Genomic DNA, 24730 nt, shown 5'->3' on the forward strand with positions numbered 1-24730 from the left:
CCCCTCCTTCCTCCCCCTTCTCCCCGCTCCTCCCCCCTCCTCTCCCCTCCTCCCCCTCCTGCCACCCCTGTCCATTTTCATGCCATCCGGGAGCCCTCCACAACCAGGAAATCCAGGTGGTGATGGCGGGTAGAAAATAGGAGCCATGGGCTCTGGGCATGATGGTGTTTGAGAAGCCACAGGCCCCAAGCATGCCCCCTGTGAGGCCCTGCTCCCCCCCTACCCCAAAGGGAAGCTACAGATCCAGGCACCGATTTTTATTCTGATTTTTATTCTCTGCCGGGGATCTCAAGGAAACTCCTGAAACAAGGGAGTGGCCTGGCCCACCTGAAGCCCTGAAGGAGCTGATGGCTCTGGCGGGGAGTTTCCAAGCTCCAAGGCTGGCGCTGGCACCTCCCTAATTCAGAATCCCCAGCCTCATCCTGACACCCTGCAAAATTATTTTTGGAACTCTATTAATTCAACAAGTCTTCACTGAGCGCTTCGCTGGGACCAGGCCGCATTGTCATCCGGCCGGTTCGCCTCGCTCCTCTGGCCAAGATTTAGCCATCTCTGTACCTCACCTAGACATTTTGGGAGAAAGGTCTTCTCCAAATCCAAGTAAGGGACATTTGGACTTCTTGGGTGTATTTCTTCCGCTGTTAGAACACATCTGTCATTGTATTTCCTCCCACTCTGATCAGCACCCTCAACATCCCCAGCATCAAATGTGAACTGAGAACATGTATTGAACATGTAGTCATTCAGGCTCCAGGCTTCAGCGGCATCTCTCATCTCATCCTCCAGCACCCCTGGGGGACTTGTGCTCTGACGATCCCTCTCTTACAGAGGAGGAAACGGAGTTTCAGAGAGTGTGAGTGATCCAAAGTCACACAGGGGCCAGGCTAGAGCAGTAACCTTGAGGTCTTCCCCACTTGGAGGATCTCAGGAACCCTTTGCACATTATCTGCCGTGCAGGGCGTCAAGAGCAGGCATAGCTGTCCTTTCCAATCCCTGGCAGGAACCCCTGCCTGGGGATGCCCCCGCCCCAGCTGTGCCAGCTCCTGAAACACCACCGCCCCACGCCTTCCACGTCAGTGCCTTGGCTGGGGACCAGGCCCAGACTTTCCTGCAGCCCAGCCTGATGCCCAGCACTCCAGGAGCTCCTCTCAAACCTGAACACTCACTGTCCGCTCCGAATGGATTCCCTCTTTGTGAGTCTGTGCTCTCTCTCCCCAGTGAGACAAAGCTCCCGCGGGAAGGTCCTGGCCTGCTTCCTGACATCCCCCACAGAGCCAGCATGATGCGGGCAGCCATGTTGCTCACTGGGGCGACAACTGATTGATCCGTCTGTGGCTTCATTCTGCTCTGGGCACCTTTCCAGATGACCTCTCAGCAGCCCAGCTGAGACACCCCAAGATTCCCCCTACCCCCAGACACCCCCAGATCCCCAACTTGACCCAGGCTGTGCCTTGTCTGTCCTTGGCTCCTGGGAGCAAGTGATGCTTCTGCCCAGTTTGTCTGGCATCCCCCAAGGTCCTATTATGGTGGCTCCAGGTTCAGATTCCAGCTCAGCGACCTGGCTGGGTCGTCCTTAGATCACTTCCTTCACTTCCTTGAGGTGTAGGGCCCTCACCCATGAGATGTGGGTCAAAATGCACAGGGAAACCCATAGCAGGGGAAATGCTTCATAGAGTCCTGGGACACAGGCACCACAAGCAGGACCAGCTTCCCAGACTGGAACAAGGGACTCCTATGAATGAAGGGCTCCCCCACGTGACCCATCCAGGCTGCATAGTGACCGTCGTCATCATTATTGTCCACATAGCCTCATAGCCTGTGTCCCAAGTCTATGCTAAGTGCCCTATTTATATTATCTCATTGATTTGGCCACCTCAACTTTCCAGTTGAGAACACTAAGCTTAAGAGATATTGAGAAATTTGAACAAGGTTGCACGGACAAGAAGGGAGCAGGTGGGTTTGAACTCGGAGTTGGCTATTCCTGAGCCTGAGCTCTTAACTACCAAGTTCTCTGCCAGGCTGGTTCCCTCTGAGGCCGCTGGACGACACCGATGTATCTCGTAGAGCAATCAGACAACGGGAGGTGAGGCGGGTACAACAGAGCGGTTGGGTGTCCTCCTCAGCATAGTCTGGGGACCAGAGCAGAACGTGGAGGAGTCCCTGCTCACAAGGATGGCTGAGACTCCAGACCCGCTGGGTCAGAACCTCTATCGGAGGCTGTACGTTAGCAAGTGCTCCGGGGGATTCTGTACCCCCTGAAGTTTGAGAGGCACTGCCCTTGAGAATTCTAGCCTCTGGGCCTTTGCTCATGCGCCCCCCCCCCCCCCACCGCAGAATGCTCTCCCTCTTTGTTCTTAGCGTGGCCAGCTCGTGCTCAGCATCCTGCCTCAGCACACACACCCCTTGAGAGGCTTTCCGCCCAACCCACTGTGGCGGTCATGGCTCCTTATTTATTGCCTTCATAGCATGTCCTCCCCTTGGTAAGGCGCTCGTTCCTTCTCCCCCCACCTCCACAAAGCAGGGATTTCATTCATCTGATGTTCCTCTGCCGCCTGGAAGCCAGGCATGGTGCTTAGTACACAGTAGGCGCTCTGCAGATTCTTGTTTGGACAAATGAATGAACCAACTTCACCTCCCTGCCTAGAGCCCAGCTCCTCAGGCCCCTGCCCAAACCAACTTCTAGGTTCATCACCCTCCGGTTAGTAAGTGGTGCCTCCCTCCAGACAAAGTCTCAGCAACACAGGTCCAAGGGCCTTGCAGATCAGAAGGAAATTTTCTGTTACAGGGCAGGGCAGGGTGGCACTGAGCAAATTCGGGCTGCTCTCATCCCGTGAAGTGGAACTGTTGATGTTCTCTGCCTCCGGGCATGGAACCTCTGTGCTGCCCACCAGGGATGGAAGGGGGTCGCCTAGCCACTTCCTTCTACCAGGGGGCTCCCCGACAGCCCACCAGCAGGAGGCTCCCAGGCTCCCGTGCTTCAGGTGGCACCTACCTCGTCTGATGCCTGGTATCTGGACCAGACACTAAATAACATCCCACATGGTGAGAAAGCTATTTGCTTTTCAATTCACAGTATCTAGCTAGAATTTAATAACATCACTTTGTTTCCATTGTATTTATTTTTGCAGTGGACTTCTATTTATGGCCAGTGGCACTCGTTTTCCATTTACAGTCGGGTTTTAAAGTTTCCTTTGAAAATAAATCTCCATTTAAAGAAAAAAAAAGTGAATTGATTTAAAGAGCAATATAAGACAAATATCCAAACATAGGATATAAATACACAGAGAAAGACAGAAGAATGGAAGAATCTGTGGTTTGCTGTAGTTGCACCTCTAGTCTCTTCCTCAGATGCATTTCAGGAATCAGATGGTAGGATTCCAGAAAGGTGCTAGGGGATGTCTCCCGGAGATGGCTGTGAACACCTCTGGAAGGGCACCCTGCCTTCAGATAGACACATTCATCACTCGGCAGCAAACCTTGGGAATAGCTGGAGCAAGTGAGACCAATAAACACCACGAATGCTTTCCCACGTCAGCTCAGGTCAGGTTCTGCCATCAGATGAGTCCCTGTGACCACCTCACGGTTTTGCTCCCAAATAAATGATAAGGTGTTTTTATTTATTCAGGGCTGTTTGGGATTCAGAATTTTGAATTAGGAATGGTAGCCCTTGAGGGCGCCTGGGTGGCTCAGTCAGTTAAGCGTCTGTCTTCGGCTGAGGTCACGATCTCAGGGTCCTGGGGTCGAGCCCCGTGTCGGGCTCCCTGCTCCACGGGAGGCCTGCTTCTCCCTTTCCCTCTGCCCCTCCCGCCCACTCATGCCCTCACTCTCTCTCTCTCAAATAAATAAATACAACCTTTAAAAAAAAATAAAGGAATGGTAGCACTTAGAAATGATACTCAAACTAATCCTAGCTGGGAGTTAATGAGTATTTCGTCATGTTATCTGCTTCATTACGGTGATTATAGCCATTTTCCAGAGGAAGAAATTGAGGCCTCAAGGGGTTAACTCATTTACATGGCTAACACAATGGTGGAACCTGAACTGGAAGCCAGACAAGTGAGAGGGAGAGAGCGAAATGGTCCAGAACTCACACAGAGCCCCTCTTGTGCCCTACTGATGACTCCCACTCTCCTACTTGGATTGAAATTCCCACATCAGCATCATTCCTTAGTTAGGTGAGAAAGAGGAGACACCACCTCCAGGCACCCCAGAGAAGCGCAGCCCAGCCAGCACCTGAGAACAGCTCTGTGATTTTATTAACACTTCCACGGAACCCTGGGGTGCCCCTGGGCACCCGCCAAAAACTGCCAGGATGAGCTGTAAGCTTCATGGCCATGGTTTCTTTTAGCCTCTAATCTGCCCCTTCCCCCTTAAACATACTCTTGATTGCCTATTTTTCCCCTTTAGCTACCATGTTTACTGAACACAAACCCCACACCAGAAGGTGATCAGTTAGACATTTCTTTACATATTACCTCTGCTTTTAGAAAATTTTTGAATTTGAAAAATATGGGAAATTGGAGCCAAAAAAGCAAAAAAAATCACTCATAATCCACTTTTACAAATAGAGAATAAGAGGCAAAAGTTGTCCCTCCCAATTCTGCCACTCAAATTCTATCCCCTCCGCACCCCACAGAGGTAACCACTGTTGAAAGTAACCTTCTCAATCTTTTCCTATGCCTACTGAGACGTGTCTATATCCAGATCTGTATCCATGACAATTCTCCATTTAAATCAATATCTACCTATTTAGCTGTCAACCCACAAAATAGCCTATGTACAGCTGCTCAGGTGGTGTACTGCTCAACTCCTAGGGCCACCGTTTACATTAACTGCATATTTTTGCTTACACAAATGAGATGAAGCCTTCCATATCGAACTGCAACTTTTAAAAAATACACCCATTATGGATATCTTTCCTGGTCACCCATATAGTCAGAGAGATGGGTGCCTAATAGTCCATAGCATGATGCACCACAGTGAATCCAACCCTTCCCACCATAAGATTTGTCTAAGATTGGGGTGCCTGGGTGGCAGAGTCGGTTAAGGGTCCAACTCTTGATTTTGGCTCAGGTCATGATCTCAGGGTCATGAAACTGAGCCGCACGTCGGGCTCTGTGCTCAGTGCAGAGTCTGAGACTCTCTCTCCCTCTGCCCCTCCTGCTCATGCTCTCTCTCAAATAAATAAGTAAATCTTTAAAAAAAGATTTTTTTTAAGATTTGTCTAAGATGTTTACAAGCTTTCTGGCTCTTACTCTGTCTTTTTAACACTCAGAGCAGCCCTCCGAGGATGGTGTCAGTATGCCCACTTTAAGCTAAAGAAACTAAAGCTCAGAGAAGTAGAGTAACTTGCCCCAGGATGAACAGCTAGTAAGTGGTGGAGCCAGAAGGCAATCCCAGGTTGCTGTGACTCTTTATATAAAGCACTTGATACTGAGCATGGATCACAGCAACTCTCAGTAAGTCAAAATCATCATCTTTCCAGATTAATATTGATAAATATCAACCCCTCCCCCCGCCAGAGAGAGATCTTACCTTGGCCATGAAGGCAAAGGGAAGAGAACTAACCTTTATTTAGCACCCAGTATGCGTCGGGCACCTTAGTAGATGCTTTATATGCATTATTTTATTGAATTCTGAGAGACAAACAACAACCACAAAGCCTTTTAGAAAGCTACTAGTGTCCTCATTTACAGAAAACTCAAGTTCAGGCAAAGTAAACCATCCATGAGAGATCGTGGAGCTGGGATTCGAACCCACTTCTTTGCTTCTATTTCTAACGGATACAGACCGCAGCCCACAAACCCAAGTGTGCGTGAATGCAATTTCATTCTTCTCGCAGTGAACACAGAGTCTTAATTTCCTTCCTCAACCGGCCCCTTGCCCCATCTCCTTTCCTGGTACCAGTCCAGTCCCACAGGTGGGAAACTCAGACAACCCTGATGCCTCTTCTCTTCCTCCACATCCACCACCCCAAATCTTACCAGCTCTGCCTTCAAAATACGGGATTAACCAATCAGCCAGTTAGCTTCTCCCACCTCCTGAGCTGTTTCCCCCAGGACACCACCGGGGCGTTGCTGTCACCAAGGACAGGGTGGCCCCAGCTGCCCCTGGTTTCACACCCCCTCCCTCTCTCCCCTTGGGACCATTCTCCACCCAGCAGGCAGCCTGAGGGTCATTGAAAAAGTCTGAATCAGGTCGTATCACTCTCCTGCTTAACATTCTTCTCCGAGCCCCCACCACATTTGGAATAAGACCTCGGTGTCATTTCATGCTCCATAAGCCCTTGCTCTCCTCCTCCTCCTTCCTGCTCCCTATTGGGTCCTCTCTGTCTCTCACGGCCCCAACTCACTCCCACTGTGGGCCCCAGTGCTTCCTCTTCCCCTGCCTGAATGCACTTGACCCTGATTTGGAATGGAGCTGGCTCCTTCCCCACTCAACCCTCGGGCCACACATCCCCCTGAGAGACACCCTCCCAGATTGGCACCCCAGGCCCCTCATCCTGCTTTAAATCCTTCATAGCTCTGACAACGATCTGAAGTCATGTGTCTAGCTGTCCTCCCTCTACTCCCTCCAAAAGGTCCCAGGGTGCTCTCTGGGTCACATCACAGCGGTCACCAGGCCTAGAATGGTGCCTGCCATCCAGTAGGTAGGTGGCTTAAAGGTATTCACTGAGTGACGTGAGTGAATGAATTTCTCTTACAAGCCCTCTTCCATTGGAGGAGGGGACAGGCGTTTCATCACAGCCAATCCTTTTCCCTGAAGGGCACCTAAGCTCTGAGGGCCAGGAGGTGTGGGTGCATCTGGTCTGGGTCATCTTGTGGCCATCATCATCTGCTGAGATATTCTCCAACCCTAGGGCAAAGCAAAGGATGATAACAATAAGGGTTGGAGAGCATCTGTTAGTATAGGAGACTAGTCATCCACCACATCTTTTGCCCTGCCTCATTCCTCCACACGCTGGAGACACAGTGCAGTATACAGCTCTGCTCTGGGAGATGATGCTCAGCACAGCTTCTGTGCCGGGATCAGCGACCCATAGTCTGCAAGCTGCCTGCTCTCATCACTTCATTTGATCCCCAGAGCAAGTCTGTGAAGTAGGAAGGGTTAAGGCAAGGGATCTGCATTTCACAAACATGGACACCAAGACCAGGAAGGGTCATTTGAGTTGTTGGGTTTTCAATGCAGGTTTGGGGCAAAGCCAGTAGGACTGGGAGACAGATCTGTTTTGCTCTGGAGTCCATTGGTTCTTTTCAATGGGTAGTTTTTCAGACAGTTGCTGGAAGTTGAAACCACAGAGGAGTGATGAGAGATCAAATCCTGATGAACTTCTTTGAGACCCTGGATCCTGCTGTACCTGAATCAGCTTCACCTCTTAGATGTATCAGTAACTGCTGAAATTTGGTAGCTGCTGATGGCCAATCTGGTCCTTGCAGCAGGAGGCACGCTCATTCATTTATGCAAGAAATATTTGAGACGGACGTAAACAAGAAAAACTTACAGAGTAAAAGGAAAGAGGAGCTCTGGATTCCTAAGGATGAGACACTTACTTAATGAAAGAAAAGGGTCCATGCTGGGTACAGGCTGAGACTGTGGCATGGCTGAGAACCCTCACACCCGGAGAAGACCCTATGGAGGAATTAGGGTCTGGGAGAGCCTGGTTCCTGAGCGCCTTCTTAAGTTAGTCACGAAGGAGCACTCAGATACTGGAGTAGAAGGACCTGCATTTAAGCTGTGAATCTGCCTCTCATAGGCTGTGTTAATTGGGCAAGATACGTAACCTCTCTGAACTTCAATTTATACATTTGTGTTTTTTTAAGATTTTAATTTTTTTTTTTTTGAGAGAGAGAGAGAGCACAAGCAGGGGGAGCAGCTGAGGGAGAAGCAGACTCCCTGCTGAGCAAGGAGCCCAATGTAGGACTCGATCCCAGGACCCTGGGATCATGATCTGAGCCGAAGGCAGATGCTTAACCTACTGAGCCACCCAGGTGCCCTCAATTTATACATTTGTAATAAGGTCATAACAAGAGCTGCTCTCTTTCAAGTGGTGTGAGGAGGAAACAGGAGAATGTGTATCAAACACTTAGTACAGAAAGTGGAGGGGAGAGAGAGGTCATGGCAGGATAGCAGGAAATGCGGGACTCTGGAATCAGATTCTGGCTTTGAATCCTAAGTCAGCCACAGATTGGATCTGTCATTTTGGGCAAGTTACTTATTTCTCCATGATTCAGTTTCCTCATCAATAAAATGAGTATATATTAATAATACCTATCTAAAAGGGTAAGATCTAGGTGTGCTGGGTGGCTCAGTTAGTTAAGCATCTGACTCATGGTCTCAGCTCAGGTCTTGATCTCAGGGTTGTGAGTTCAAGCCCCGCATTGGGCTCCAGGCTGGGCATGGAGCTTCCTTAAAAATAATTAATTAATTAATTAAAAAGTTAGATCTAAAGTTCTTAGAACTGGGCTTGGCACATAACAAAATCTTTCATTATTATTATTTTTTCATTTCATTATTGTTCTTTCATTCATGATTATTATTTTTTCATTTCATTATTATTATCATTAGTTACATAGTTAGCATTTGATGTATAATAGAAATGACGGTCCCAAAAAGTGATCACAAATTTGTGAAAACTCTCAATTGCAAATGACAGAAACCCATCTCAAATAATCATAAGCAGCCAAAGCTGCTGTCTTATGTAACTGAAACACCCAAGGATTTAACTGACTTCAGGCATAGCTGGATCCAGGGGTCCAAATGATGTCATCAAGATTCAGACCTTCAACACCTCTCAGCTCTACGTTCTTGCCTTGGCTTCACCGTCAAGCTTGCCCTCTCCAAGAGGAAGCCCTTGGCAGCTCCAGCTCCAGCCTACTACCTTAGCAACCCAATGGGAAAGAACATGTTTCTCAACAGCCCTAGGCAAGCCTCCAGGACAACCCGCCCCGTACCAACCAGGTCACATGCCCATCCCTGACTCAATCACTCTGGTCAGGGAGGTGGAATTTGCTGATTGGTCAAATCTAGGTCACGTGCCCTGCCTTCAGCCAACCACAGCAGTCAAGCAAATTTGGGACACGGGTAATGACTGAATCGCATGCCCACTCCCGAGCTGACTGCGGGGTTCTGGCTATTCCCCGCCACACACACAGGCGGCGTTGAAAGACGTGGTTCCCCACAGAGGAATCAGGGTGCCGTTTAGCAGACAGGAGAATGGATACATCTCAGGCAGTGAGAACAGACACCCCCTCCAGAGTGCTGGTACTGACTAGTGACCTCAGCCTCCCTGACCATCAGACAGGGACAGTCCGTGCTCTCTCCCCAAGGCCCCCTGGTCCTGAACCCGCCTAGCTAATGACTCCTGATGGTAGGCTCCAGGCCTGAGGCTCGCTGGCCACACCCAGGGGACAGGAAAGGGGCATGGTGAATGTGCTGTGAGCCCAAGCATCCTCTTAAAAAAAAAAAAAAAAAAAAAAAACCACAGTCCTGGGAGAGAGAAGAAGGGAAAGGGGTAAGCGGAGGACCCAGACTTTCAAAGGCTCTGGAATAAAAGGAGGGTCTCAGCACAAGAAACTTTGAGAAGAATCTAGATTTGGAGGAAATACTCAATACTCATCCGTTCATTTACCTATTTATTTGATGACCTACTGTGCGGCAGGCACTGTGAAAATAGCAGGAAACAAGATGGAGAGACGCTCTTGGAATTTATAGTAACAGAGAATAAGCAGAACTGTAATTAAGCCCATAATTATTTATTTATGATATGCCCCCCCAAAAGAAAAGCGTGGAGTGCAGTGGAAGCAGGTAATTAGATGGCATCAGCCTGAGGCCATGTTTATGGTAAGATCTTAAGAACGAGTAGGAATTAATCAAATGGAGAATGGATAGAAGGATGTAGAGGGCAGAGAAGAGGTGCAAAGGCCCTGAGGCAGGTGAGAAAAAAAAAAGCCACGCAAGAGGAGTGTGGGTAGAAGGAGCTGCAGTGGGCCAAGGGCCAGATCACACAGAAGCATGACTTTTACTATTATCCCACCCGAAACCACTTGTCTGTGTGGTCAGGCAGACCGGCAGCAAATGCTAACGCCTCACAGACAAAAAACGCATGTTAGAGGAACAGTAAGGAGACCAGCTGAGCAAGAGCCAAGGTTCTCAATCCCCTGCACACTTGAGTCGCCTCATGCGGCCTCTCAAAAACACTGGGCGCCCCATGGGGTGCCTGGGTGGCTCAGTCGTTAAGCGTCTGCTTTCGGCTCAGGTCATGATCCCAGGGTCCTGGGATTGAGCCCCGCATCGGGCTACCTGCTCCGCAGGAAGCCTGCTTCTCCCTCTCCCACTCCCCCTGCTTGTGTTCCCTCTCTCGCTGTGTCTCTCTCTGTCAAATAAATAAAATCTTAAAAAAAAAAAAAAAAAAACACTGGGCCCGCATCCGGAAGCTCGGATGCAGCTCCGTGGGGGGTTCCGGGCACCAGTGCTACTTAAGAGTTTCTGGGGTGATTCTGAGAGAGAGAGCGGGCCTGGCCACTCAAAGTGTGGTCCCCGGACCAGCAGCATCAGCAGCGCCCAGGAGCCGGTTAGAAATCCCGGAAGAGGCAGAGGCTCAGGCCCTCCCCTGGACCTGCAGGTTCAGAACCTGCCTTTTCCTGGGGTGCCCAGGCTAGTCACGCACATATTACGGTCTGAGAATGGCTGATCTAGGTAGGACAGCAAGAGGTGGAGGTGTGAGGAGTACAGGGTGGGATGGCAGAAAGGAGAGAAGGTCCAATGGGTTCTACTCTAAGCGCACGGTTTCATTCCAAGTGCAACATAAGCACGCACACACCACGCACGAGAGCACACAGCCTCGTCAGCATGCGCATCTATAGTCACATCCACACCCGGGCACCTCACACCCCTTTCCATTCTCTGCTTTTCTGGAATACATTTGCATCCACCTCAGCTAGCCCCAGATGCCCCCCTCCACCTGCACCCCTACCCCATCACACTGGCACACGCTGCTGCCCTTACACATCCCACCCAGAGACACCCGCCACACCTCCATCATATTTCAGCTCAATAAGTCTCTGGTGGGTGAGTGGGCAGGGGAATGGGGAATCTTGAAAGGGAGACCCGCCTTCTTTCTGCTGCCCCGGGCCCTGAGCCAGGCGAGGAGCCTGGAGTGAAGCTCAGATGCAGGGGAGAAACCACGACATCCACACAGGTTGCAAGGTTACCTTGCAGAACTAAATCCCAGTGTGGTGTTTGCTCAAAATGCCAGAACTATTCCTGGATGTCAGGTGCAGTTAATGGTTGCCATGGCAACCGCCCATGCTTAATGAATAGAAGAGAGTAAAAGACGCTGGATAAATGTCAGGGCCTGGGATGGATTTGCTTGGGAACAAATCTGTTAGCGCTGGGCAGAGCTGACCAGTGAAGGTTGAAATGAGCAGTCCAGAGTAGCAGGAAACAGATCCAGCAGGCTCCCTCTCCTTTTCCTCCATTTAGCAGAGTCAGAATGGCACAAAATGTCAAAAAGCGTGACTTTCTGTATAGACAGTTTAAACATAGGTTCCAGTGTTGTGGGTTTGATCTTGCAACATGTTTACAGAGTTTGTAGGGGCAGAAGTCTGAGCCCAGCTCTCTCAAGAGTTAAGAGATGACACTTCTTTAAAAAAAAAAAAAAACTCTTCTGAATTGTCGTTTTTTAATGAAGAATGTGCCAAATCAGCGTTAAAAAATAAATAAACTTTTGGAAAGACAGTATCAAGAAAATGAGAAGACAGACCACAGGCTAGGAGAAAATGTTTGCAAAAGACACATCTGATAAAGGATTGGGTGTTTTTTTTAAGATTTTATTTATTTATTTGAGAGAGAGAGAGAGACTATGGGGGGGGGCGTGGGCAGAGGGAGAAGCAGACTCCCTGCTGAGCAGGGAGCCCGACACGGGGCTTGATCCCAGGACCCCAAGATCATGACCTGAGCCAAAGGCAGATGCTTAACCGACTGAGGCACCCAGGTGCCCCTGATAAAGGATTGTTAGCCAAAATATACAAAGAAGTTTCAAACTCAAATATAAGAAAATAACCTGATTAAGAAATAAACAAAGACCATAACAGGTACATCGTCAAAGAAGATATCCAGATGTCAGATAAGTGTATGAAAGGTAGCTCCACATCATATGTCATCAGGCAGTGAAAATTAAAGCAACAAGATACCTCGACACACCTATTAGAATGGCCAAAATCCGGTACAGTGGCAGCACCAAACACTGGCAAGGACGTGGAGCGACAGAAACTCATTCATTGCTGGTGGGAAAACAAAACAGAACAGCCACTTTGGAAAACAGTTTGGCAATTCCTTCCAAACTAAATTGACCCAGCAGTTACACACCCTGGTATTTACCCAGATACTCCTTAGTCTTTACATCCACACAACAACTTGTACACGTATATTTACAGCAGCTTCAATTCATAATGGCCAAACGTGGAAACAACCAAGATGCCCTTCAGTAAGTGAACGGATAAATACACCGGGGGTACCTCCAGACAAGGGAGGATTATTCAGCGCTGAAAAGAAATGAGCTATCTAGCTATGAGAGGACATGGAGAAACCTTAAATGCATATTGTTAAGGGAAAGAAGCCCATCTGAAAAGACTACATACTGGATCATTCCAACTCTCTGACATTCCGGAAAAGGGCAAAACTACAGTAAAAAGAACAGTGATCTCCAGGGGTTGGGGGTATGCAGTAGGTGGAGCACAGAGGATTTTTAGGGCAGTAAAATCATTTTGGGTCATCGTGGATGCATGTCACTGTACGTTTGTCCCATCCATAGGGTGTACAACACAGAGTAAACCCTCATTAAGCTATAGACTTCGAGCGATGATGATGTGTTGAGGTAGGTTCATCAATCGTGACAGAGGTACCACTCTGGTGAGGGACATGGACAGCAGGGGAGGCTGTGCGTGTGTGGGGGCAGAAGGATATGGGGAATCTCTGTACCTGCTGCTCAATTTTGCTATGAGCCTAAAACTGCTCTAAAAATAGTCTATTAAAAATAAAAACAGGGGTGCCTGGGTGGCTCAGTCAGTTAAATGTCTGCCTTTGGCTGGTCATGGTCTCAGGGTCATGGGATTGAGTCCCACTTCGGGCTCCTTGCTCAGCGGGGAGCCTGCTTCTCCCTCTCCCTCTCCTCCTTTCTGTGCTCTCGCTCACTCGCTCGCTCTCAAATAAATTAAATTAAAGACAACCTTTTGAACCCCACACCTCCACATGTTATCTTGGAATTGTGCAATTTACATGTTACAAACAGAACTTAGAGAGCAAACGGAGGGGTGTGGTCATGAGGGACAGGTTGGAAGTTGCACACTGAATGTCCCTCAAGTGTCAGTGTGTCTCCGTGACCATGTGTGGAGCTGCATTTGGGAACGATGCCAAAGTCCACTGACACTAGTAAACGTGACCGTGTCCAAAGGACAGGCCTGCTCTGAGCTCACAGCGGGTGTCAGGGACTCAGGGCCATGTGGTTCTCACTTGCTGGAAGACCTCAAACAAATCTCATATATTTCCAACCTCAGATCCAGTAAGACGGAATCGCTGTCCATGAGCCCCCCAAGCTCCCAAGCCCCCCTTGCTTGTCCTCCAGCCAAGGACTCAAATAAGGCCGAGTCCTTCGTGTGTGTGACGATGATGGTGTGTCCACCTGGCTACAGACGGTGGCTCTCAGACTCTGATGTGCATTCGAATCTGAGAGGTGCCTGCTAAGAAGCATGGGTTCTCAGACTCGGATTATGCCTCCTGTAAGGGGCCCAGGAACGTGCTTTTTTTTTTTTTTTTTTTTTAACAAGGGCCCAGTTGATTCTTACACAGATGGATCCAGGCACTTTTCCAGGCACCTCTGGAGGAGACCTGTCACCACCTAAAAGCAGCAGTGATGAAGGGGCTGCAGGCCTCTCCCCAGAGCCCCTGCCACGACCATGGTCGCCTCTGTGGTATGGAAACAGGATGAGTTCTCACCTCCTGTGAGTGCCCACCAAGACAGGATTGGGAAGACTTACAGAAGCACATGAGTGGTTATGGTGACCACCCCAGCCTCATAGATGAAAATAAAAATAAATACTAAGCTATTCAATAAGGAAGATCAACACACTTTTTTCCATGCTATTTTAATGCTCTTTTGTAAAAGTCAAATATCAAATAATTTCCAGTTCTCATTCTCTTTCTCTCTCTACCCCTGTTTTGCTGGTACCCCAAGTACATGCCTAATTGGCTAATGCCGCTCCAGAGCCTATGCAGTTCCAGGTGCTGTGTTGGATGCCAGGCTGCAAAGGAGAGCCAGAGGACACGTGTAGATCAGAACCATCTCGGCCAGGATGGGCGGGGCTCCGGGCTCTGGGCTCGGGGACTGGCTAGGACCTGAGCTTTGGACGAGCCTGGTGATCCAGTGGGACCTGCAGTTAGCCAAATAATTAAGGACCAGGGAAAGCATTTTACCCCAAACCCACCCAATGGGCTGATCAAAGTGCCCAACACCAGGCTCTTCAGAAATAAAGCAGGCCTATCCGCTGGGTGCCAAGAAGGACAGGTGGCACCCACAGTCTCTTTCTCCTGGCTAAATTTCCCATACTTGGTTCCAAGGCAGGACACTCTCTCCCATCAAGCAGGCATCTCTCTCTGGGCAGATGTGGGAAGACTGGCTGGCTTGCCTTTCCACCCCCAATTGCCAGCTTCTTCCTCAAAGGGTTCACGGTGGCTTTCAATAATTCCTCTGAAGGCACACTCCATCCCTGCTCCTCTGCAAGCCCCTGGCGTCCAAAGAGAGCTTTTAAAACTATAAATTAGATTGTGTTTCTCAGCTGTTTAAAGCATCGTCTGACTCCTTCGAGGACCTGCTGTCCCCCTACTCACCTCTCTTGGTTCCGGAAACACACTGAGCATTATCCTTCCCCAGGGCCTTTGCATATGTGATGCCCTCTTCCTAGAAAGCTCTTCTCTCAAATCTCCCCATGGTTGGCTTCATCTTGTCACTCAGGCCACCTTGTCAGAGAGGCTTTCCCTGTCCACCCAACCTCATGATTGCTCCTCCCCGAGTGACTCCCTCCAGGGTTTATTATTTTCACGGCACTCAACACTAGTTGAAATGACCTTTTCCTTTTTGCAGAAAGTTTTGTTGCATTTATTATTCACTCACTGTAGGTCTTTCCCCATTAGGGACCCTGGGTGGGTTCAGTCAGGTAAGCATCTGACTCTTGATTTTGGCTCAGGTCATGATCTCAAGGTCGTGGGATCGAGCCCTGCATCAGGCTCCACACTCATCGGGGAATCTGCTTGAGATTCTCTCCCTCTCCTTCTCCCCGCCCCTGTGCCCCCCCCCACTCTCTCTCTCTCTCTCAAACAAATAAATAAATAAAATCTTTTAAAATATATAGATACAACAGACTTGAGATCCAGAATCTAGTCTATCTAGTTCACTGATAAACCCCAAGTGCCTATGACCGAGCTTAATGCAAAGCAGGCACCTCCGTGGGACATCCATTGAACAAAAGAGTGAATCGGGATGTGCACCAGCCGCAGCTCAGTAGTATCAAAAGGGGATGCTTCTTCCTGCCAAACTCACTCACTCCTATGGTTCTCTTATTAGAAGCAGCGAGCCATAATTGCTATACCCCACATGCTTCATCTTCCTCAGACCTATTAGTTCAGGGTCCCCATTATCCAGGAATTCATCACCCAAATCCCCACACATGCTAGGTTGCATGGACAAGCGAGCAAATGCCATCTTAATATGAATTATGTATTAATGGCTTGACGACTCATAAAACCAGGCACAACAAAAACACCCTCCCAGCCCCGTCCCACGCCCCCCACCCCATTTCATACCCCGCAATTCACAGTCTTTGTCCGCAGCCTCTCTCTGATTGCTAGCTCTTATCAACATGGGACAATCCGATGCAAATAGAGGCAAAACGATTGCAAAGTGAGATTGCATATCTAGCAAAATACACAGAGCTTCGTGGTAATGGACGTGAGGAGTGACGTGCTATGCCAGCCGTGGGCCCCCGCAAGCAGGCCAGAGGGACACCCGGTAGCAATGCAAGAAGAAAAAAAACCAACAAGAAGGATGATGTGTTAGGCACATCCAGTGATTTGAATATCAAAGGATTAAGAGAAGCTCTTGAGAGAATGATGACGTGCTCAAATATTTTTTTGCAGAAAAGGACCTACTTTATGATCTGGCTGTGAAAGTAAAACATTACAACCCAGCTGGGAAAGTGAAGGATTTCATATTGGACTCTCATGTGATTTTATCAGAAAAAATTATGTTCCCTTCCCAGCAAAAATCAACACAGCTTACTTTTTTGTTCGCCCCGGTGTGTCGTTAGAGAAGATAAGACAAAATAAACATGTTCTCATAAGCGATCATTTCATTTTCAAGATAAAGGTGGAAGCACGTCTTCCAACCTCATCACTTACTATGAAATAAAGGTCCCTTCCTTTCGAGGGGACTCACCTAGCAGGCACTGGTTCTCAATCTCCAATGGATAGTTAGCCTCATCTGGGGAGCTTGGAAACCTCCAGGTGCCCAGATGGATTAAGTAGGAGTCTCTGTGTTTTCCAGTGTTTTCCAGCATCCACCCCATTAATCCCAATGTGCAGCCCATGTTGAAAACCATGTTTTAGGGTGCCTGGGTGGCTCAGTTGGTTAAGCGACTGCCTTCGGCTCAGGTCATGATCCTGGAGTCCCGGGATCGAGTCCCACATCGGGCTTCCTGCTCAGCAGGGAGTCTGCTTCTCCCTCTGACCCTCTTCCCTCTCGTGCTTTCTATCTCTCATTCTCTCTCTCTCTCTCAAATAAATAAATAAAATCTTTAAAAAAAAAAAAAGAAAACCATGTTTTAAGGTATTCTCCTCTGTAATAGAGATCTCCTGTTACACCAAGAACCCGAACATGCTTACAGTCAAGAGGTCACTTTTGCTTTCTTAAGTATTCGTGGTGCATAAACGAACCTGATGTTCATTCTTTCCTGATTCCTTGAGGCCAAGTCATTGCAATGGGGGCCTAACCAAAGACCACCTCTGTCTCTGGACCCAGAGCTCTGGTCTCCAGTTGGCCTTGGTTTTGAGCTCCGAGCTAGAATTTCGGAGCTTGAAATTTGGTTGCCCCAGCTGGGCTGGTGACTAAGATGGATGCCAAGGTCTGGGCACTCGTTGGCAGGGTTTCCAGGCTGGACCAGGTGCTGGGCACTGCCGCTGGGCTGGGTGGACTGGTTAGATGTGTCCACCCTCACTCTGAGCCCATGGTAACTGTCCAGAGACTACTCAGAAGTGATGTCCCTTTATTAGGTTGGGGGGGATGCCACTGCCACCAAAGTCTCCCCAGGACTTCCAATGTAGGGTATTCCCAGTTTAGAGGAGGCAGATGTGGAGGGCCCCTCCAGGAAGATCATCTAGAGGTTCTGCTAATGTTGGAGGAAGGACATCAGGGGACAGAAGCCCCTCTGAAGAGTCTCCTTTCAGGACCGCAATCTTGAGAAGGTCAGGGAAGTGAAATAATGCCTCAACCCCCCCCCCCCCATCTGTCTGCTCTGGATCCAGAATTTCCGGACTTAAGGCCAAAAACACTTAAGCAGAGCTGTCTTTAGATGACCCAGAAAAGCTCTATCTGGCCCTTGCCCAAACCTGGCATAGCAGGTGGTCTAGGCTTGTTCTCTCTACAGTGTGACCTTGTAAATCTTCCACCATAGGCCCTCATTCGCCCCTCTGGCCTCCCTTCTGTTCCTCAAACTAACAAGCTCCTTGCCACCTCAGAGCCTGTGCACTTGCAGCAACCTCTGTGTGGAAAGTCTTTTCCCTGGCTCTTCGCACGACTGGCTCCTTCTCTTTATGCAGGTCAGAGCCCAAACATGCCCCCCCAACACTACCACCCTGCCCCAAATGGCTCACCGTCTGCCCCCACCCCACACATGATCACCATCACTTCATCCTCCTCCATTGCTTTAAAGCACAGGGATCTTGTTCATCTCTTTATGAGTCTGCAGACTCTCTCCCCAGTGAGACTGTAAGTTCTGAGGCCCAGAATCGTCTGCCTTGGGCACTAGTGAATTCTTAGGGAGGGAGGGAGAGAGAAGGGAAGGGCAAAGGTTGGACCAACCAAGCTCATACCATACCGGTCCTACCTCAGTTCCTACTGTCTAACCACCTCTCCCCTGGAACCACTGGATCTGCCTCCCAGACCAACCACCGCTGATGCTCTAAGTTACTCTGAGTTACTCTGAGTTCCCGAATGACTTCTCTCCCACTCAACAATGCTCATGCTATCGCTCTCTGCCTCCCTCACTCTGACGAACTTTTAACTGCCCTTCAGATCTCAGTGTAGACATGATTCACTCAACATTCAGTTAACAGGAATCACCCTACCAAGTTATCCGGTGAGCGAATTTTCGGGGATGAGGGAAATGCTTTTACTTTCAATCTTATGCCGTTCTATAAATACTGTTCGAATTTTCCAACTATGAACACCTCTATTCTTTTAATTTAACAGGAATTATAGGAACATGGGATAATGGACTGTGTTTCTTATTTTCCCTGTGATATTTCTCTGCATTGAAAAATATTCTAATCAATGTAATTTTTAAATGTCAGTACCACAATGACTTAATTAGCATCGCTTCCTTGTGTGGTTTAGTACCTTGGAAGAAGCCATCTGACTGAGCTCTTTCATTCATTCTAATATTTTGTCCAGCAAATTGCCTTGAGCTTTTGCAAGTAGACTATTCTCTCACCTGGAAAAAAAATGATAATTTTGTCCTATTTTTCTATTGTTTGTTACTCTTAATTCTGTTTTATTTCTTCTTGCACCAGAACTTATAGAACCATGGTAAATAAGAGAGGCGATGGTGGGCATTCTGTCTTCTTCTTGATTTTAATGGGACTATTTCTAGGGTCTGACCTTTTATTTTACTTTTATTTAAAAATTTATTTATTGATTTAAGAGAGAGAAAGAGAGCAGGAGCAGGAGGGGCAGAGGGAGAGAGAGAGAAAGTCTCAAGCAGACTCCGTGCTGAGTGTGGAGCCCAACACAGGGCTCGATTCCACGACCTAAGCTGGATGCTTAACCAACTGAGACACCCAGGTGCCCCTCTACAGTCTGGCCTTTTAGAAGGATTTTTGGTTGAAAGGAAGTCCCCTTCCTCTTATGAAAGATGTGTTCTTTCATTGTCTGAGCCAGAGATGAACCATTGGCATAATCTTTTCTGCACAGGATGAGGCTTGTTTTCACCAGAAAACGAGTCTCTGCAATGTATTCACTTCAACATGTCAGGAACTCTGCCCTGGCTCTATCTTCCATTCCAGACCTCTTCCTGGGGTCCCAGGGTCTTACGGTCCCAGGGTCTGTGTGTCCTGACAGCCTAACTCTCACACCTGCCCCACCCTGCCTTCCCATCACCTCTCCCCTGTAACCACCGGATCTGCACCCAGAACAGCCCCCACTGATCCTCCTCCTGGTTGACCACATTCCCGGGTTCTGCTTCTCTCTGCCCCAGGGCCTTGGCTTAACCTGGGCTGGGACAGTGCTTGTCTCCGTGTCCTGACTTCATCTTTGCAGGGTCTATGTTTTCAACATCTCTCTTGGTTCCATCCTTTGCAGTTCATGGGCAATTCCAACCCCATCCTATTTTTCTTAGATTTACTGAGATGGGGAAATACTCCTGAGAAAATGTAAGTGAGAAGAACAGCATGATCTCAATTTTATAAAACCATTTGTGTGTGAAAGCATGGAGGGGGGAAAAAAGTCTGGAAGGAAATATACAGAAATGCTAAATAGTGGTTATTTCTGGGAGCTGGCAATATGCTCCTTGTATGAATGGCCAAGTTCACTTTTTGATGAGTGTATGACTTGTGCTGCCAGCATCGTCATCTTCAGCGTGGAGTCTTCCTCGGGGAAATTCTTGATTCCCTTTCGTTTTATATTGCTTTTTTAAATCTCATCGTGGCACCAATGTGTCTCGTCTGGTCCTAAAATACCTACCCAAACCAACGGTAGTAATAGCTAGAATTTATTGAGTTCTTACTATGCGCTAAGAGCTGTCCTAAGTGGTTTACATCATTGCCTGATTAAAAGCATACAGACTGATGCTCTGTCTATTCTTATAACCTCAGTTAATTCTCCTGACAATTCCACAACGTTGTTATTATTACTATCATCATTCTATAGAAGAAGAAACTGAGGTTTGGGGAGGTCATTCACCATGGGTACTTCAAGCACCGTAAGGCCAGGTGGGGAATTTGGCCAGCTGGAAAGTTCGTCCCCAGCTGCAGGGGACTGTTTTACGAGTGAAAATGTGGGACAGAGCTCCCCATTTTTTAAAAGAGAAGCTGCAAATGAGGCTTTCATGTGGCAGATCCTGAATTTTAAATTGCAGCAGCATACTGAATTTTAAAAAATACAACAAAATAGGCACTAAAATACTGCAGGTTAAAAAAATAAAATAAAACAAGCCAAAACGCCAAACAAAACATTCCATGACCCAGATTTGCCCTAGACATTATGTCCTTTAGAAGAACCAGGCTGGATGATGTCCTCCAGCCCCCCTGAAGCCCCAGATACTCTTTTTCATGCTACCTCACGGTACAGGGCTCTTTAGACCATGGATCAGCAAAATCTTCCTCGGCCAGATAGCAAATATTTTTGGCTTTGCTGTTTCTGCCATTTTGGGTGGAAGCCATCAACAAAGGGGCACGGTTGTGTTTCAATACAATCTTGTTTACAGACGCTGAAATTTGAATTTCATATCATTTTGTGCATGTCGTGAAACAATATTCTTCTTTTGCTTTTTTTCCAGCCATCTAAATATGCAGAAACCATTCTTAGCACAGGGGCTGTTCAAGAACAGGTGGTAGGCTGCTTTAGACCCTAAATACTGGTGACTGTTTCTCCAGGAGCTTCCGGTGTTTGCGGCTCTAAGCTCTAGGATCCAACTGCCCTAAACCACCTTGGGGAAGGCCCTTGTCACAAGCAGCTGCTGGCGTGTGTGTGTGTCTCCTCATTCCCACGTGGTTCTGACTGGTCTCTCTTAGTGGTGTCCATGTTTCATCTTCAGCTGAAACTTGTCTTCCCATGAACGCCTTGGTGGGGGCGCCTGGGTGGCTCAGTCGGTTAAGAGTCTGCCTTCGGCTCAGGTCATGATCTCAGGGTCCTGGGATAGGTCTAGGGATCACGCTCCCTGCTCAGCAGGGGAGTCTGCTTCTCCCTCTCCCTCTGCCCTCCCCCCTCCCCATCTAGTGTGCTCACGCACACGCTCTCTGTCTCTTTCTCTCAAATAAATAAATAAAATCTTAAAAAGAAAGAAAGAAAGAAGAAGGAAGGAAGGAAGGAAGAAAAGGAAAGAAAGAAAGAAAGAAAGAAAGAAAGAAAGAAAGAAAGAAAGAAAGAAAGAAAGAAAGAAGAAAGAAAGAAAGAAAGAAAGAAAGAAAGAAAGAAAGAAAGAAAGAAAGAAAGAAAGAAGAAAGAAAGAAAGAAAGAAAGAAAGAAAGAAAGAAAGAAAGAAAGAAAGAAAGAAAGAAGAAAGAAAGAAAGAAAGAAAGAAAGAAAGAAAGAAAGAAAGAAAGAAAGAGAAAGAAAGAGAAAGAAAGAAAGAAAGAAAGAAAGAAAAAGAAAGCCTTTGTGGTGTACGTCAAACAACTAACAATATTTGGTCCCACAACCACTGCCTTTGCCCTGCTCGTTAGCCCCCAGTGTAGATTATGGAAAAACCACGGTTGATAGAAAAACCATTGGTCCCGTTCATTGCCACAATCAAAAGCTGCCTTTGGACCACAAAATTATCTAAAAGCTGCCTGGCAAAGGACTTTGCTGGAAGAGAGTACAACTCACAATAGTGGTTAAGAACTTTGGCTTCGGAGTAGGGCAGACTTCCATCTGAGACTGCCCCTTATAGCTGTGTCCCTTCACTGAGGCTGTTTCCTCACCTGTCAAAAGGGATCATAATACCAGGTACCTCATAACGGCTGTTTTGAGAGCTAAAGAGGATAAAACACGTACAGGGCTTAGGATGGCACTAGGTATGTGGTATGGGCTCAGCGTGTGTGACTTGTTCTGATTTCTTATCCAGCTCGCCGGAAGGGAGTGGGGTTTATAAACTAAGAAGAGTATGTGAATGGAACTCTAAAATCTAAACAAGAAAGAAAATTAAGGCCTTTTTTTTTTTCATATCAGGGAGGAAGTTATAACTTTGTGTTCCTTCCAAGAATATCTTGGAGTCTGCAAGGCTTCTCTCCAGGACTCTTCCTGGTGCTGAGTCCATTCTTTGCCTGGTGAGCAGAGAATCAGAACCAAGGGGATGCTTTACATACAGCATCACATTTATTGGGAAATGCCTCTGGCTTGGAGCCTCCTTAGAGCAGGGGTTAAATGCATGGCACTCATTATTATAAGATAATTATTGACATAATAATAATGACTACCATCCATAATGCAACAGTGAAAACCACAGGCTTTGAAGCTTGGATTCAGATATCGATTCTTCTCCTTTCCAGCTGTGACACCTCAGTCTCTTCTGTGATCTGGGTTACCTCATCCTCACATGTCAGTATTAATAGCCCATACCTCCCAAGGCAGTGGACAAGAGTAAATGAGAGAAGGAATGTAAGGTTTCAGCTCTGCGCTTGGCCCACTGGAAGCATTTAATAAGTGCTGGCCACTATCATGACACACCTAGAGTTTTGCAAAAATTATCTCATCCTTACGGTAGCTGGGCTGAAATATAAGGCCAGATATGCTGTCATTCTGATCTGCTGTCCGAGATGCCACCCTGCCTCTCCCCCTCCACAACATGTTCTCAGGCCGGCCCAGGAGCAATGATGCATAATTCCACGCTGTGTTATGGTGAGGAGTTCTGAAATTGTTGTCATTTATAAGAACTGGCAGAGCCGTTAGCTGGCCCAGAGATCCGTTAATTGGCTAGTTAACAAACACCCACAAGGATTACCAAAAACCCAGAATGATTTAAGTCCAACTGATATGAAGGAAGAAAAGGAAGCAAATGTTGGCAGTTTCCCCAAGATGCACCTGTGCATTCTGTGCCTCCCGAAGGCATGGGCCACACCGCAGAGCACAGCCGGGTGTGACCAGGGGCGAGGGGACAGTCCTGTGTCAGATATGAGCAGGATCAGGGACAGTGGGCTACTCCTGAACCCATGCCCGGGGGAATCGACACCTGGGAATCAGCAGATCTTAATTGGAGCTGTGTGAGCTCAAGCAAAATCCTTACGTCCAGTTTCCTCGTCTGTAAAATGGAAAATTAATACATACAGAATCCATTTCCTTCTCCTTTTTTCCCTCACCAATTGTGGGGGGGTGGGGCTGGAACAGATAAGGCAAGACAGTCCTCATAATGAATGATTGTGTTCCATAGCTATTTGCTCTTCCTTATAGATCCCAACATCATTCAAAATCTAGGAAGCCAATTTTCTTTTCTTTTTTTTTTAAGGTTTTATTTATTTATTTATTTGACACACAGAGAGAGAGAGAGAGAGCACAAAAGCAGGGGGCGCAGCAGAGGGAGAGGGAGAATCAGACTCCCCACTGGGCAGGGAGCCCGATGCGGGGCTCGATCCCAGGACCCCGAGATCATGATCTGAGCTGAAGGCAGACAGTTAACCAACTGAGCTACCCAGGTGCCCCAGCAAAGCCAATTTTCTAGGAAGCGAAGTTTTCTGCTGCTTCTTCTTTCTTCTTTATAGATCTCAACATCATGCAAAATCTAGGAAGCCAATTTTCTAGGAAATGAAGTTTTCTGCTGCTGCTTCTTTTTTTTTTTTTCCTTCTCTACTTTTGTGCCCTAGGACAGGTGCTGATGGGCCAAGTTACGCACAGCCTGCAACAACCAGAGAAGTATCTTCACCATGGGGGTGAGGACCCAGGCTCACCCCAAGGTCTCTGGCTCCTCCCCCCAGCTCAGACCCACATTTGTTTCCACAGGGGCTTTCCGAGGAGTGTGCAAGAAAATCGATCACTTCCCCGAAGATGCTGACTATGAACAAGACACAGCGGAGTATCTCCTGCGTGAGTTCCCACTTCTGGGGTCTCCCCTAAAGGGGGTGGGGGTGGCCTGCAGTCACCCAGCTGCTGTTGAGGCTCCTCAATACCCACACCTGGAAATGGATACTTTCAAAAGAGCTTCCGGGGACCTTTGCTACTAGACAGAGACATTCAAGTGATTCTGACATCTAAGTCTCTTCAATGTCAATGAACTAGACATAGGAGGAAAAGTAGGTGAGTCAAAACTGAAAGGTTCTTTTTAGTCTGCTTAGGAGAAAATCTAAGGAATTTTCTTCAACTGGAAACAAGTTTTCACCTTCCCAAGAGAGCTGAGTTGAGGTGCTAATGGGTGAGGTGTTAATGGGTTAGGTGTTAATGGGCACGGTCCTAAGGGGCAAGCCCTGGGAGATTAAATGCAAACCCAAATTCGCCTCTCTGCAGTTTCAGTCCTATTGGGGCAGGGCCAGCGTCTTCCTGGGATTGCCCCAAGGTTGGTAACCTGGATATGACATGGTACTGTCACAAATGCAGCACATGGTGGGCAGCAGAGCGTGGGGGCTTAGTGCGAGGGCTCTGGGTTCTGGTTAGACCTGGCCTTTTATGCCCTGTCTGACTCTCTACTGGCTGGGTTAAAGCTGGGTACACTGCTTTACCTTTCCATCTCCCAACTATCCTTACCAAGTCAGAAATGGAGATGATAATGTCATCTATGTG

General features: G+C 47.9%; 1 protein-coding gene across 1 annotated transcript in view; it reads left to right on the plus strand.

Annotated features, from left to right (window-relative positions):
* The window catches only part of CACNG3 (calcium voltage-gated channel auxiliary subunit gamma 3), an 83984-nt gene that overhangs the window by 49615 nt on the left and 9639 nt on the right, over positions 1 to 24730 (plus strand). The window contains exon 2 of the mRNA XM_025855478.2: positions 23957 to 24040. Coding sequence (XP_025711263.1) covers positions 23957 to 24040 — 84 coding nt within the window. The remainder of the gene's footprint in view (positions 1 to 23956; positions 24041 to 24730) is intronic.

This window comes from Callorhinus ursinus, unplaced genomic scaffold (assembly GCF_003265705.2).
Source record: "Callorhinus ursinus isolate GAN/ISIS: 27379988/994484 unplaced genomic scaffold, GSC_fseal_2.0 scaffold85, whole genome shotgun sequence".
Taxonomy (NCBI): domain Eukaryota; kingdom Metazoa; phylum Chordata; class Mammalia; order Carnivora; family Otariidae; genus Callorhinus; species Callorhinus ursinus.